This window comes from Opisthocomus hoazin, chromosome 1 (genome assembly GCF_030867145.1).
Source record: "Opisthocomus hoazin isolate bOpiHoa1 chromosome 1, bOpiHoa1.hap1, whole genome shotgun sequence".
Lineage (NCBI taxonomy): Eukaryota > Metazoa > Chordata > Aves > Opisthocomiformes > Opisthocomidae > Opisthocomus > Opisthocomus hoazin.
The window spans coordinates 7,597,463-7,613,465 of record NC_134414.1 but is presented as its reverse complement, the minus strand read 5'-3'; the positions used below and the strand labels follow the sequence as shown (position 1 = coordinate 7,613,465).

The following is a 16,003-nucleotide window of genomic DNA, read 5'->3' as shown; positions in this document are numbered from 1 at the left end:
TAAAAAGGTAAGGGTTTGGTAAATAAGGGCTCATTTTCTTTTTATTTCCAGACCATTTCCCTGATCTGCTTGTGGTGTGGTTTTACAAACAGCTGCATCAGTATCCCCAGGGAGGCAGCAAGCAGCAGGGTGGCTGAGCCCTAGCAGGAGGTAACATCTCAAGCCGGGTTTGTCATCACAAGCGTTGAAACATGGAACCATTCCTCCACTGAGATTGACATTTTCAAACCCAGGAGCCTGAACTTTGGTAAAAACAAACTTATGTTTAAAGGATTCTTGGCAATTGGATTTCCTGCACATTTCTGCATCCAACAGATGTAAGCATTGATCCAGCTTCACTTGGGCAATGATACGTGCAATGAAGCATTTGGCTTCAGGAGCTTATGACTGAGGATATTGCTGTCTCCTCTGTCTCCATCTGTACTGCTTCCTTCTTTACAGATATAATTGTTAGCTAATAATTTAACATTTGTATGCCACTTTGAAAATTGTGAGCACTAAGTATAGGGTTTTGTGAGCTCATATCCTGGCAAAATATTTCTTCCATATAAATTAATTTTTTAATTGAATCATACTTTGTGATTTTTAAAACATACAGAGTGGTTGGACCTCTGCTATTTATCATTCTTCTCTGCAAGAGTTTGCCAAGGTAGGAAGGAAATAGAGTCAAGAAGTTACTGTGAAGACATAGATAAGCATTTTACTTTAGGATACTTTTATGTCTATGATTCCAACGAGCCTAAAAATCTTTGCAAATCATTAGCATGCCATGGCCCAGAATCCTTCCTGAAACTGTATGATCTCACCTAATAAGTTTCTCGTTAGACTCCTAGGCTCTCTCGGTCATCTTCTTAATAGTGATACTTATCTCATAGCTTATTTATTCAAATGACATGCTTAAAAGCATCAAACAAGACCCTTTACTTGGCTGTGAAACAGCTAAGAATGGTTATATCTTTTTTTCATAAAATGGGCCCAAAACGTTAAATGCCTTGTCCAGGATCACACAGTAAATTAGTGGTACAGCTAGGCATAAGAGAAACTAGTGCTGCTTCCCAGACTCTTGCTTCTCAGCAGTAGACATCACTGTCTTTCCATCTCAGGAATGATTGCATGGTCCAAATTGACAACGGTTTACTCACTACTTAAACCCACGGCCTTGATCTCTTAGATTCTCTTTTCTTTTGACCTTAAGCAAGGTCAGAAATGCACACAGTACACTGCAGGGATAGTGGCTTCATGATAAGCATCTAGCCTCATTGTTTTGAGAGGTTTTTTTTTTCTTTCATTTTCCAGAAGATGGGCTTCCCAGAGATAGAAAGTCATCTTATTACTTCAACCAAAAAGCTCACAGTTCAGAGATAGCCACTGAATAAGACTCTGTGTTTGCCAGAACCCACTCTGCTCTGTCTTGGAGCCCGTTACTGAATTTTGCTTTTTGTCTTTTACCTCATAACACATATAAAAGATTGCGTTTGTTGCATCTATTCGAAACAAATAGTAATAATTAACATTTATATAGCATTTTCTTCTTTCTAAGCACTGCACAAACACTAACTAATTACTCTTGGTTTAGTGTAAATTAATGTAATCCTACTCTGCTTTACAATCTATTTGCATCTTTTGTTGACTGAGAGCTAGTTCAATTACTTCTAATCTTTGGTCCAACTAATCATTAAAGGTATGGCTAAGAAGAGCCATTTATATCTTCAGTTGCCATCTCCCCAACTCCTTCGTTTGTTTTTCCCTTTTCTTCCCACAATGTCTTTTTTGCCAAATATTCGTCCAGCTGGATTCCTGAGCATGGTAGCAAAGCTCTCCTCCAGCAGACCGGTGAGCCTTTCCTCTCGTTTTGTTAAATGATACAAAAACTTTATCTTCATTATAAGAATGACTTAGTAAGTCATTCTGTTTTGCCACAGAAAGTCATATACAAGATAGGTTTTCCAATGGCAAACAGAACAACTTATCACTTAGTCACTAAATTAGCGATCTTACTACCAATAATCCAGAACTTAGTTTCCAATTTGGACTTGGATAAGCCACTTAATGACCTACCTAGCACTTATCTACCAGAAAACGAGAAAAATATTTGGCTTTCGTGAATATTGGCACAGAACTCCAGCGAACAGGCTTCTCAAGGGCAAACAGGAGCTGGGGTTTGTGCAATCTCTGCCACTGACTTCCTGAGTGATCTTGTTCAGGTCACCTTACTTCTGCCTGTCTCTTCTGCCTGCAACATGGGGGAGATGCAAATGTACCTGCTTGCATGGCTGAATCATTAAGAAATCACAGTCATGCAACAACATGAGTGAAGAACTCTGCAGGGTGGTTAATCCAAACAAATTTATCCTCCTACTCTTGAACGAGTCAACCTAGGATCCCCTTGGAGTTAATAAAGAGAACGAGTCACTTCCAGGTAATAATTTCTCTATGTCTGTAACAGATGTGTAAATTTTTTTTTTTTTAATGAATCTTGCTCTAGGAATTACTATTTTTTTCTTCACTATTTGTAGAAGGAATCAAGTGTGACTAGTTCAGCTGCACGTGTTTGCAAAATTGATATCAAAAGTAAGGTGAGACAAATTCTACTTATATGGGTAGTCTGTTCACTCCACCATGTAGATTTACAATTGAAGTGTAAAATCAGAATCCAAATTTTACTTTCTGAGTTCTTATCATGATAGTAAAAAAACCCAGAAGTAAATAAAAATAAACCCTGATGTTATTCTGATAACTTTGGGCAAGTAGGAAAGCAGAATTTTGCAAGGAATATATAAACGCAGTATTTTATCTTTTCACTGGAGCTACAGTATCACTTATCATTACCTTATTAAGCTCCCTCCTTAGCACATCTTGCAGTCCTGCAGTGTTTGTACAACTGGAAGAGTGCATCGAGTGTTTTTTTGGTGATTCACACCCCGCACATGTGAGTGCTGAGCTGCAACCCAGCAATCAGGTGCAAGTCCTCTTGCCAAAGTGCAGTCTGTGTCAAGCAGACAGTGGTTTGTGGGGATGTCATATGGAGTTCTCACCTTGCAAGAGGGATTGCATCTGCTTAAAATCCCTTGTTAGAGACGATACGTCTCCTTGTTATTCCAATGAGGAAGCTCTTTGTTTAAGAAAAAAACAAATAGCAATTATTTTCTATTTCTAATTTACTATTTTTATCTCTCCATTTTTCCCCCTTAGGCATTTTACCTAAAAAAAATATACTGCCTACTGCATAAGCTTGATGTGTGATTGAAAGCTGAGCTTTGGACCCAGTAGGGGTTATACTGATTAATCAATCCCTAGCATCTCTCAATGCACTCTGATTATCTCACAGAGAAGTCCTAAAATAAGTCCATAGAAAATCAGAAATCAATTCATGGGCATTTGCAGTCTTTTTACAGATAATTCGTATTTTAATAAACTTAGTTTGAAGTTTGACTCTTTGGGGGATTTTATCAGCACAAGAAAACAGGCTTGCTGCTTTCCCTGCTGAAAGAAAGCAAGGACAGATAACCCAGCTCCACAGCACCTGCGACAAGAGCAGGGACAATTTTACACACGATACTGTCGTAAGACAAGGACAGGTTGGCCTTCTGATTAATCCTGCAGCAGTTTTGGGTGTTAGTTACTTGAATCCTGTGACCTGGACAAGATACTTGTTTCTACCTGCAAAAGAGGAATGCTAATACTCTTCTCCCTGCGCTGTTTGTCCTGCCTGTTTAGATGAGAGCTTTCCTCTACTGCAGGAAGTTCTCTGTCATACAGGTCTGCAGAGTGTCTATATAAATATTACTAATAAATAGGCACATATAAAATGAATCTGTCCCTAGCAATGATTTTTGAACATAGACTGGAGTATATTCCTCCAAATTCATTTGAGACTATGGCATCCCCAGCCATGCATTTGCAGTAATGAAAGCCAATGCAAGCATAAACGATCACACTATCCGCACAGCCGAGCCAAAAAGAAATTAAAAAAAAACACAATAAACAAAAAAAAATCAGATATTGCAAGCTTTGTGTGACACTTCTCTTTCAATTCAAGCTGTCACCCTGTGAGCTGCTCAGACACTGGGTTGCATCCGAAGGGTGCACAGGAGATGTGCTCTGAACTCTGCTTCACATATGAGGTGCATGCTGACATGATACGTATACCAAGGGATAGAGATACTTGATGAGATTTATGCTTTAATCTACCAACCATTTTCTCTTTCGTAGTTTTCCTGCAGCCAACACAGCCACTCCTGATAGTGTCCATGTTTTCAGAGGCAGGATCAGAGCCCACAGTTGTGACTGCAGGGAGAAAAGGCAGACATGCCTTCTTTCGTAAAAGAGTCCCAGCCTTTCTTCAGTTCTCTTCTGTGAGAGCAGAAATAATGCATTACAGTGACACATACGGCATGACTGAGAGTGGGCATGAGTTCAAAGCCTTGTTCTTCTGGAAAGGGCTATAAGCTCACCAATATCCCTATGAAGAGATGAGACCTGTACACACCAGGCAGAGAGTTCAAAGGAGAAAAGTGCTTTTTTAACACAACTGTGGGACTGCCCACAAGATGTTGCAAAGGTGAAAAATATTTAAATGTTAAATCAGATTAAACAAACTCTCAGAGGACAGGTCCATGAAGGACTGTCAAACCCAGTGCTTCTACTAAGAAATTTGCCAAACCTCAGCCTTCTGGGAATGTTGCAAAGGGAAGGACCAACCTTACTCCTTAAATTCCCGTTCCCAACTGCTTTCCCCTTCTGCTCTTCCAAAGCACCCCCCACTGGGACAGAGGATACAGGGCTTGATGGCCCTTTTGCTCTGACCCAGTACAATCATCCTCCTGTGCATAATTTCAGGAGCTCTGCAGAGGATGGTCAATTCTTTGACATAACTGCACGATAAACAGCAGGCGTGAAGTTCTTGAGTATAGTCAACTATCCGAGCACAACCCTGTAAAAAGTTTTCCTATGTAAAGGAGAGCAGCTGGCCTCTGATGCCTTACCAAGACCGCTAGTTCTGCTTTGTGTGTGCATACATATATGTGTTATTCTTTATATATATATTATTCTTAGATATATATTATTCTTTTATATATATATGCAGATAAGAGCCTTTGTTTCTTCCAGGTTTTCCCACAAGCTCACAGAAACACATATATTGCCTACAATTGCATAGAGTCCATACGGGTATAACAAAGATCTATAGTTTCCTTGTTCAATTTCTTTGGCAGAGAAGCAGGGATACAGAGGGAGAGTATCTAGGCGTGGGTATTCTCTCACCAATTAGTGGGATAAAGAGGTAGAACGACACAAGGTGTACATGGGAATTGTCTTGGTCTTCTTGCTACATTTTCATATGGGACACCATTTTATAATTAAAGTTCCCTGTAGGCCATAGCAGACCACTAAGAATTAGATACAAAGCTTACACAAGACAAGCAGTCTTTTTATCACCCTGAGTGAGCCTTGTACTAGTCTTTTCTCATTGTCTAGGGGATGACTAGAAATCATCAAATACGTTTTGGTTTTCAGAAGACAAAACAGATTCTGTTTTTTTTCTTCTGGAGGAAGAAGACTGCCCCAAGCACAATGAGGAAGCCTGTGCCTAAAGCTTTCACCTGGGATGTTCAAGGCACATTCAAGTCTTTGTCCTCTCTGATTCAGCTTAAAGACTTAAATCTTGGTCTCCTATATCCCAGGAGCCCAAATCAGCAGACGGTGGGTGACGAAGAAAGAATGGGAATGATTTAGCAGGATTCACACAGTGACTACCTGCATTTGATGCCATCAGCTCTTTCTCACTCTGGGACCGCTGATACACAGGCTGGTTTCACATAGTTTGTGGATGTCTTTTACATCACACACCCAAACTTTGAGTCTGACATAGTGAGTCAGGAAAAATTTCCAGGCTGAACATAAATCAGTCTCCATTGTCAGGATGGCTCTTCTGGCATTTATTATTTAAATACCTTTATGTATTAGCTACAATCGAGGTCTGAAGAAAACCCACCTCACCCAAGAACAGCTAAATAAACTCATAAAAAGTATTTCAATATAAACCCAAGATTTTTTCAAAAGTAATTTTCCTTTTGGAGGAAGCCAGTGTAGGGTTCTGATGACTGCAGCTGCAAACTGCTTATACTAGTCAAAAACTATTTCAAAGCTTTTTTAACTTCTGACCCCAAAACCTTCCCCTAGCACAGGCTAAAGGCTACAGCCCTTGAGCAAAGACTTTGGAGTTTGTAAACCAGAAGTAATGAAGACAATTCTATTCCAGTTTCCTTCATGCTTTCCCACCATACTTCAAATCTCAACTACCATTTCAAGCTTTTCTGGACCTCCAGCTCATTGCATTTTTAGATTTAGTCACAAAAAGGTCACAAACCACATCTTTTGGACAGGACATGACCAATTACCTAGCAAGTCCCTTACCAGTAGAAGAAAAGCTTAGTGGTTTAGAGCAGAAAAGGCAGTTTTTGTTACTTTCTTTGAGCATGGGGTTGAAGCCAAGCAGTGTTAACTCGACTCTTCATTCTTCTCTCTTGTGCCTGCTTCTTTCCAAAGCCTTTGCCAAAAATGTGAGAGGATGTTGTACCTACAGCTTAATTTATTTCCTACAAAGACCTTCTGGGATTTGAACCTCTGTTATAAATCTGAAAGTTTAATAAAAAACACAGGAATCTTTTACCTTACAGAAGAATCTCCCAGAAACCTGGTAAATAGCATCACACTCTGTATTTGCTAAGATCAGATCATTGCAGCCTCTGATTACCTGGCAATACAAATTTGATTTGAGTCACCCTTAATACATACCTAAATATCTTCTGAATATATCAGAACATTCAACACTAAATTTATGCTGGCTTTGTGCTTTAGACAAGGTGTGGAACAGCAGGCAACATCACAGATTTTTCTGTACAAATTTGACACGGTCCCCACAACATCCTTCTCTCTAAATTGGAGAGCCATGGATTTGATGGGTGGACCGTTCGGTGGATAAGGAATTGGTTGGATGGTCGCAGCCAAAGGGTAGTGGTCAATGGCTCAATGTCCAGATGGAGACCAGTGACGAGTGGAGTCCCTCAGGGGTCCGTACTGTGCTGTTCAATATATTTATCAATGACATGGACAGCGACATCGAGTGTAACCTCAGCAAGTTTGCAGATGACACCAAGCTGAGTGGTACGGTCGAGACACCAGAAGGACAGGATGCCATCCAGAGGGACCTGGACAAGCTGGAGAGGTGGGCCTGTGTGAACCTCATGAGGTTCAACAAGGCCAAGTGCAAGGTCCTACACCTGGGTTGGGGTAATCCCCGCTATCAATACAGGCTGGGGGATGAAAGGATCGAGAGCAGCCCTGCTGAAAGGGACTTGAGGGTACTGATAGACGAAAGGCTGGACATGAGCCGGCAATGTGCGCTGGCAGCCCAGAGGGCCAACCGTGTCCTGGGCTGCATCAAGAGAAACGTGGCCAGCAGGTCGAGAGAGGTGAATCTGCCCCTCTTCTCTGCTCTGGTGAGACCTCACCTGGAGTACTGCACTCAGCTCTGGAGCCCTCAGCACAAGAAGGACATGGAACTGTTGGAGCAGGTCCAAAGGAGGGCTACAAAAATGATCCGAGGGCTGGAGCACCTCTCCTGTGAGGACAGGCTGAGAGAGTTGGGTTTGTTCAGCCTGGAGAAGAGAAGGCTGCGGGGAGACCTGATTGCAGCATTTCAGTTCTTACAGGGAGCGTATAGGAAAGATGGGGACAATCTTTTTAGTAGAGACAGCAGTGACAGGATGAGGGGTAATGGTTTTAAACTAAAACAGGGTAGGTTTAGGCTAGATATAAGGAAGCAATTCTTTACAATGATGGTGGTGAAACACTGGAACAGGTTGCCCAGAGAGGTAGTGGAGGCCCCATCCCTGGAAACATTCAAGACCAGGTTGGACAGGGCTCTGAGCAACCTGATCTAGTTAGCGGTGTCCCTGCTCGCTGCGGGGGGGTTGGACTAGATGACCTCTAGGGGTCCCTTCTGACCCAAAACTTTCTGTGATTCTAAATGCAAATGACCAAATCATATTTCCCAAGTTCAACATTTTCTGTCATGAGACCAGAATACAGAGCCTCAAACCAGGCATCTACATCCTCATGGAAGTGTGGTGGGACATCACACTGGACTGCATTGTTTCAAATGAGATGTTACATGTTAAGTGATGACTTAACTTGGTGTAGGACATTAATAACTACAGCCACAAAATAATTTAAGCATCTGAATTCACAACATCTTTGGTTGCAGCTTAGGATCCTGAGTTGGAGCTAGCTTCCCAAATAACATCGCTGATCTGACCCCAATATCTGTTGGTGTTTTGGAGAATTAATGTACAAGGTGGCAAAAAAAATCTCTCTTTTGACTCTGAGTGGTGTTTTAATCATTCACGGTGGGATTTCACCGATCAGACACAACCGCAATTGTACATGCTCCACCGTCTTCCTGACTGAAGGGCACTATCCAAATATGAAAGAGCATCTTGTTAATAATACCTAAGATACATACTATCTTCTCGCACAAAAATTTCAGACATGCATTGGCAAGATTTTTTAAATTAAGTATTTTGCTGTGCTTATGTGACTGGATTCTCAAAAAAAATCCAAGGCTTAATATCAAACTCTGCCTGGGAGATCATGACTCTCTTCTTAGTTCTGTTGCTATCTTCTCGTACAACCTTAAGCAAGTCACTTTGACTTCTCATGCTTCATCTCTTCCTCTACAAAGTGAAGAAATGGATACTTGCTCACTACTTAGAAGCATTAAGTCTTAGTTAACGATTCGATTTGTGGAGCCCAAAGGACAGAAAATAAAATCCAGCTTGCTGCTCATTATTCTATGGCTGTGCTCATTCTACAAAGGGCAGCAGCAATAAAAAACAGGGAAAAAAATTGCCCTAAGCAGTGGAATGAGAAGAGCTACTTTAAGAAGACAAAAACCAGGCCCTGCCAAGTCAGACAATGTCGTTTTTGCATAGTCAGTTTTGTGGAGGAAAACAAATGACTGTGGGAAGTTGTTTTGCTTCCTCCAGCCTAAAGGTGGACCAAACCAGTCCACAGGGATTCATGTTCCCGTTTTCAAGGAGACAAAATATTTCAGTCTTCCAGCTTTCTCATCACCCTGTTGCCACAACTATATAGGAAACACATAAAGCTATCTCTGCTATTTAAACCCTCACATTTTGACAGAAAATTGGATGATATGACATGCTGCCTTCCAGAACAGGTGCTGTCTATCACCTTGCTGCTAATCTCTGTGATTAGTGACCTGCAATGTAAGTCAGCTATCAAAGACCACCTGTCCCTTTTGCTGTAAGTACCTCCTAGCATATCGCTTTGTGGTGTCACACTCTCTTGTCTGGTTTTTTGATTGATGGAAGTTTGTCTTTTGAGCAGTGACTCAGAAAATAAATCATTCCCCTTGCCATTCATTGAGTGCGATTCTGCAGCACAAAGCCGGTGTGGTTAATCAAAGCTCCAAAGAGCAACAAAAAGCAACAGAACCGAGAATGCAGAGGATAGATATAAAGGATAAAACATAATAAAAAGGATTATTTGGGAGCCAACCAAAGCAAAAGCAAAATAAAAAGAGCCGCAAATAAGCATTGCGTTTACTGCACTACTGCACCAGAACTAGAAAGCTGATTTTTTTGTTCCACTTCTTGACATGTATGCAAGGATGCGAGAAGAGTCCCACACTTCTGAAAAATATAACCATGTCAAGGAGTCTGATTTTACAGGCTTCAGCATGTGAGTAACCCTTTCTGAGGTCAGTGGGATTTTACTGAGTTGAGTAAGTAAAGCCTGAAGGATGCTTCTGTTGTGAAATTTACTCCAAATCAGCCTGTGGTCCAGCTGGGATTGTACACTCAGAGGGCTGTCAAAAATAAGAAAGTCTATTGCCATTAATTGGCCTGGAGAAAAAAAAGAAGGTGAAATTTGATATGTTATGCAGACAGCAGTGTGATGAAAGAATCAAACTGCGCCAGAAACAATGCATTATAGGACAAGAAAGTCGTTTCCAAATAGAAATGGTTCAGAGCAGCAGGGTTTTTTTTCCTTTTATGGAAGGAGAAGGAGTGAAGAGATGGAAAGGACAATATTAGAAGCCTTGTTTTTTTTTATATCAGGTCCAGCAAGTTTATGGAAGCTTTTAAAATTATGAGGAGCAATCATGAGCTAGAGGCGGAAAGAAACTGGTGGTTGAGTATGTAACTGAGACAGGCATGTTTCTTTGCATTCGCCGTGTGCCAGAGAAGTCAGGAAAAATGTGAGGTGTTGATGGCACAGATGAAATTGTAGCAGAAATAAAATTGAGACACAAGAAGTAGCAGACAAAAAATAATAATCTATCACAGAAACACTATGAGGCAAATTCCCTGATCATACAACTCTATTGAAGGCAAGGTATCTAAGCCACCTGGGAACTGGGCTATAAAAATAAGATGACAAGACCTGCATGTCCACGGAGAGGTGCTGGAAACTTACTTTAGTTAGTTAAATGCAACCGTTCTTTCTTTAAAATAAAAAAAATCTTCCTCATGTATTTTAGGGGTGATCTTTCTAGTTGAAAAGTCTCCTTAAAAGCAGTGAGAGAGAGAGAAAGAAAGGACTGAGGAGAGTTAAATGTATAAAGACGTGAATGAATTAGGAACTGAAGCAGTGTTTTAGAGGAATGTGCATCTGAATGGTGCAAATTTACAGGGCTATTTTTGATGAACTGTAAGAGGAATTTCAGTTTTTCAGCACCTTTCTTTACGGAAAGAAAAACCTTCTTCTGGTGGGAATTCAGTCAATTTCCTGATGGTTGTTTGGCCATTTCCTAAGTTGCAAGGTTACTAATGGTAATTACAGACCCTGTTTGTACCTTGTGGCTCTGTGCAGAAAGGTTTTCTTGGCGCGTGTGCCTCTCCTGCTAGAGGGTTTTTAAGTGACTGGCCCTTGCTAGGATTTGCTGAAATACTCATGAGCAAAGAGAAGCCACCTCATTGCTTTCTTACAGAATATCACAACCGCTTCTCACTCGCATTTTTCTGCCTCCATCCCCCATGACAATAAACCACAATTTCAGTGTTCATTACAACAGCTCTTACTACAGCATTGTCGCAAAGGAGCCTGTTTTAAGATGCTTTATTAAAAGGTGTAACAAACTTGCTCCTTTTGAGAATTTCACACAAACAGAGATGGTATAAAGGAGACAAACCAATTCAATAACAATTGTAAAAAAAAGGTACAATTTTTCAAGCCAAAAAAAGCTTTGTTTTTTTAATGGAGGAAGACAGTGCACTGAAAAGCAATTAGATGTTCTATTCCTTTTACGTCTCTCCAGTGTGAAAGTACCAATATGTTTGACTCAATGCAGCAAAATATCTACCAATATTTCAAAGACCTCTTACACACTATTACTATGTTAAACTGGTCCTTACTGCAACACCACTTCCTTCCCTATTTCATTTACATTCAGGCCTTAGTTTTTGTACCTTTCAGATTCCTACTCTGCAAAACATTTAACATGTGTAGGTTTTGGCCAGTGAGTAATCCCATTTGCACTCACTGTACTGAACTCACATAGTTCATGAATGAATTGAAGTCAGTGAGTTTGAAGGTTTTCAACTCATGTTTAAAATCAAAGTGGTGCCCAAGTCTCTGTGGATGACTAAAGTAAAGCTCAACTATAAGACATTCCCCCCTCCGCCCCATCCTTCCTTTTGTGTTCAATAATTTCTATGCATTTTGCTCACAAATAGGAAGTGTGAACTTGGTCTTCTGCCACCACTGGAATAGCTTGGGAGAGAATTACATAGATTTTTTTTTCTAAAGCAGTGTCTTTATTTCTTGGGAGAGTGCCACAGAAACTGTACAAGCTGTCGGAATTGGGTTCTGTCATTGTGAAGTGTATTTTGAAGGTTAAATGGACAAAACCCAGAGAGCGGTCTTAGCAAAGTCAGGATTGCAGAAATAGGAGTGAAATCCTCTTTTTCTTTGCCCAGCTGCAGGTGTGTCTCATGGACATCCTGCAACTCTTGCTCCCTCCTGTAATTTCCCTTCAGCTCAAGAATTCGTTTAGCTATGCCTGAGCCAGACTACTCAGCAAGTGAAGAACTGACAATAAAATGTTGTATTCAAGCTCAGGCATTAGCATTATGATTTGCAGGTTATCAGAACATGTGCTTATGGTCTTCCATCCCTCACAGGCTCATGGTTTTGAGAGCCACAAACACTACATTACATCACATCCCTTTAAACCAACCTTCAAAGTTCACAGAGCATCCATCCTTGACTACTGCACCATAGATGTGTTATGCTGCAACACAAACCCCGGGCATAGCATCTGAAGCGAGGCTGGGGTCTGAGTCATGGAGGAGTAAGATTTCATTAGTATGTTCAGGATTTAGCTTTTCAAGAAAGAAATGCCAATAGAATGTGATTCAATCTTTGCCACCGCATTTCCATATCTTTTTGTTATGAAGGTTAGGTTAGGAAAGCCAACCTAACCTGATAGAATTAAATGTGGCCAGGGACATCAAGGGCAACAAGAAAAGCTTCCATAGGTAAGTCGGTGATAAAAGGAAGCCTAGGGAAAATGTGGGCCCTCCCTGGAAGCAAATGGGAAACCTGATTGCCCAGGATACGGAGAAGGCTGAGGTACTCTATGACTTTTTTGCCTCACTCTTCATCAGAAAGTACTCCAGCCACATTCTCCAAGTCACAGATGACAAAGGGAGAACGAAGAACCCCCCACTGTAGGAGAAGATCAGATTCAAGACCATCTAAGGACCCTGAAGGTGCACAAGTCCGTGGGACACATGAGGTGCATCCATGGATCTTGAGGGAACTGGCGGATGAAGTTGCTAAGCCATTGTCATTACATTTGAGAAGTTGTGGTAGTCCAGTGAAGTTCCCAGTGATTGTTAAAAGGGAAACATAACCCCCATTTTTAAAAAGAGAAAAAAGGAAGACCTAGGGAACTACAGTCCGGTCATTCTCACCCTTGTGCCCAGCAAGATCATGGAGCACATCCTCCTGGAAACCTTGCTAAGGCACGTGGAAAATAAGGAGGTGAATGGTGACAGCCAAGATGTCTTCACTAGGGGCAAATGGTGCCTTGACAAATGTGGTGGCCTTCTACGATGGGATTACTGCTTTGGTGGATAAGGGAAGAGCAACTGATGTCATCTACCTGGACTAGTGCAAAGAATTTGACACCGTCCCACATGATGTCCTTGTCTTTAAATTGGAGAGACATGCATTCGATGGATGGACCACTCGGTGGATAAGGAACTGGCTGGATGGTTGCACTCAAAGAATTGCAGTCAATGGCTTGATGTTCAAGTGGAGACCAGTGACAAGTGATGTTCCTTAGGGGTCAGTACTGGGACCAGTGACGTTTAATATCTTTGTTGGCTACTTGGACAGTTGGATCGAGTGCACCCTCAGCAAGTCTGACGACGACAGCAAGCTGTGTGATGCGGTAAACATGCTGGAGGGAAGGGATGCCATCCAGAGGGACCTTGACAAGCTTGAGAGGTGGGCCTGAGAGGTACAAGGCCAAGTCCAAGGTCGTACACATGGGTCGGGGCAATCCTAAGCACATATACAGGCTGGGTGGAAAATGGATTGAGAGCAGCCCTGAGAAGAAAAACACTGGGGTACTGGTTGACCAGAAGCTCAATATGAACCAGCAACATGCACTCACAGCCCAGAAGGGCAACCGTATCCTGAGCTGCATTCCCAGCATCGTGACCAGCAGGGGAAGGGAGAGGATTCTGCCACTACTCCGCTCTGGTGAGACCTCAGTGGGAGTCCTGCATCCAGCTCTGAAGCCCTCAGCACAGGAAAGACATGGACCTGTTGGAGCAGGGCCAGAGGAGGCCACAACAATGATCTGAGGGCTGGAACCCCTCTCCTGTGAGGAAAGGCTGAGAGAGTTGGGGTTGTTCATCCTGGAGAAGAGAAGGCTGCGGAGAGACTTCATTGCAGCCTTCCAGTACCTGAAGGGGCCTGCAAGAGAGCTGGAGAGGGACTTTTTACAAGGGCCTGTAGAGATAGCACAAGGGGTAATGGCTTTAAACTAAAATAGGGTAGATTTAGACTAGACATAAGGAAGAAATTCTCTACTCTGAGCATTGTGAGGCAGTGACATAGGTTGCCCAGAGAAGTTGTGGATGCCCCCTCCTTGGCAGTGTTCAAGGCCAGGCTGGACGGGGCTTTGAGCACCCTGATCTAGTGGAAGGTGTCCATGCCCATGGCAGGGTCATTGGAACTGGTTGATCTTTAAGATTACTTCCAACCCAAACAGTCCATGACTCTACGGTCCTATGGTCCTACGATTCTATGATTTTATGAAAAAGACCAAGAACTGATAGGTGTTTTCTGGTCTTCTTTCTTTCCGTTTTTAAGCACTGGTAGTAAACCATAATATCCTGATGTGGCATTTAAAGACTTGGTTTCTGTTCTTTCGCAGTCAGGAGGACTCAGTTCCTGAGAGCCTCAGCCATGATATTAATTTTCTCTGTGTGAAGATGTGTATGCTTGCATTCCGGTGCATATATACATTGGTTTTCCCACAGGCATAAATCCCAGTCCATGCTGTTACATGAAGCAAAGCACTGTCATTTATTTACACTTTATCATCTATGCTTAAGTTCTAATATCTTTCCAGCTAAGACAAGCCCTCTGAATACGAAGACATTTGCATCTGATTTCCATCCATATCTTACACTTTCATTCTTTTCTCCCTCTCCCTTCCAACTTGCATTCTTACATCTTCTCATTATTTTGTTCATTCTTCCTAACCTCACTATCTATCAGAACACTTTTAAACCATAGGACAGCATTTTTCCAAAGTCCTCCGGCTGCTCAAATAGAGATGTTTCAGCACGGCCTGATTTCGCAGAGATTAGGTGACTGATGCACTGAATACGTGCCTTCTGGTGGTGTCTGAATCACTTCCCATGGAAAGAAGACACAGAAAATCACAATCAGTTTCAAATCCCCAAGTGCATGCCCAGTTCAGACAGATGCACGCTGCTGCGCGTCTGCGTCCCGCTATCTGTGGCAATTATTAAATGAGTCACACATAATTGAGACTTGTTTTCCATTGCTAATTGTTCTAAGAGGGTTTTCCTGCAGTCCATTAAGCAACATTTCTTTTGTTCAGCGCAAGAACGTATAAAGCGGGCATATAAATTAGTCTTCGGGTGCCCAAAGGCATGAACTTAGATCCTATTTCTTTTATTCTCTCTTTCAGGTTATTCCGATCTGACCACCACACAGACGTCATTATTTTAATGTTGAATATTCAGACAAGGGTGCCATGGATGTAAAAGAAAGGAAACCGTATCGATCTCTGACTCGGCGCCGTGACACTGAGCGTCGCTATACCAGCTCTTCAGCCGAGAGTGAGGACAGCAAGGTACCCCAGAAGTCCTACAGCTCTAGCGAGACCCTGAAGGCTTATGATCAAGACTCCAGGTTGACCTACAGCAATCGGGTCAAAGACATGGTGCACCAGGAGGCAGACGAATTCTGCCGAACAGGTGAGTACATTTCAGCAGATGCTGCTGTAAGCAGCCTGTGTTCATTAGCATCTAATTAGACACATTTTCTGTGTCTGAGTCCTTCTGCCTCCAACATCCCTTTGCCACTTCTCACCATGAGACCAGTCCCCCTCTTCACATGCTGCACAGAACCGACGCGGCGTGGAAAGTCCCTGCCTGCTCAGGAGACTTTTTCACTATGTCAGGTGCCTGCTCTGTCATGAAAGAACTCCACAAGGATCATAGAAATCATAGAAATCATAGAAAGTTTGGGGTTGGAAGGGACCCCTAGAGGTCATCTAGTCCAACCCCCCCGCAGCGAGCAGGGACACCGCTAACTAGATCAGGTTGCTCAGAGCCCTGTCCAACCTGGTCTTGAATGTTTCCAGGGATGGGGCCTCCACTACCTCTCTGGGCAACCTGTTCCAGTGTTTCACCACTATCATTGT

The 16,003-nt window shown here is 42.2% G+C and overlaps 1 protein-coding gene across 17 annotated transcripts in view; it reads left to right on the top strand.

Annotated features, from left to right (window-relative positions):
- TENM4 (teneurin transmembrane protein 4) overlaps positions 1-16,003 on the top strand; it is a 648,250-nt gene that overhangs the window by 262,907 nt on the left and 369,340 nt on the right. For 16 of the 17 annotated variants that reach the window (XM_075416263.1, XM_075416294.1, XM_075416284.1 and 13 more), the window contains one exon: positions 15,266-15,554. In XM_075416263.1, coding sequence (XP_075272378.1) covers positions 15,332-15,554 — 223 coding nt within the window. In that variant the 5' untranslated portion in view covers positions 15,266-15,331. Of the gene's footprint in view, positions 1-258; positions 318-15,265; positions 15,555-16,003 lie in introns of those variants that run through there. The other variant, XM_075416303.1, reaches the window with a different exon arrangement.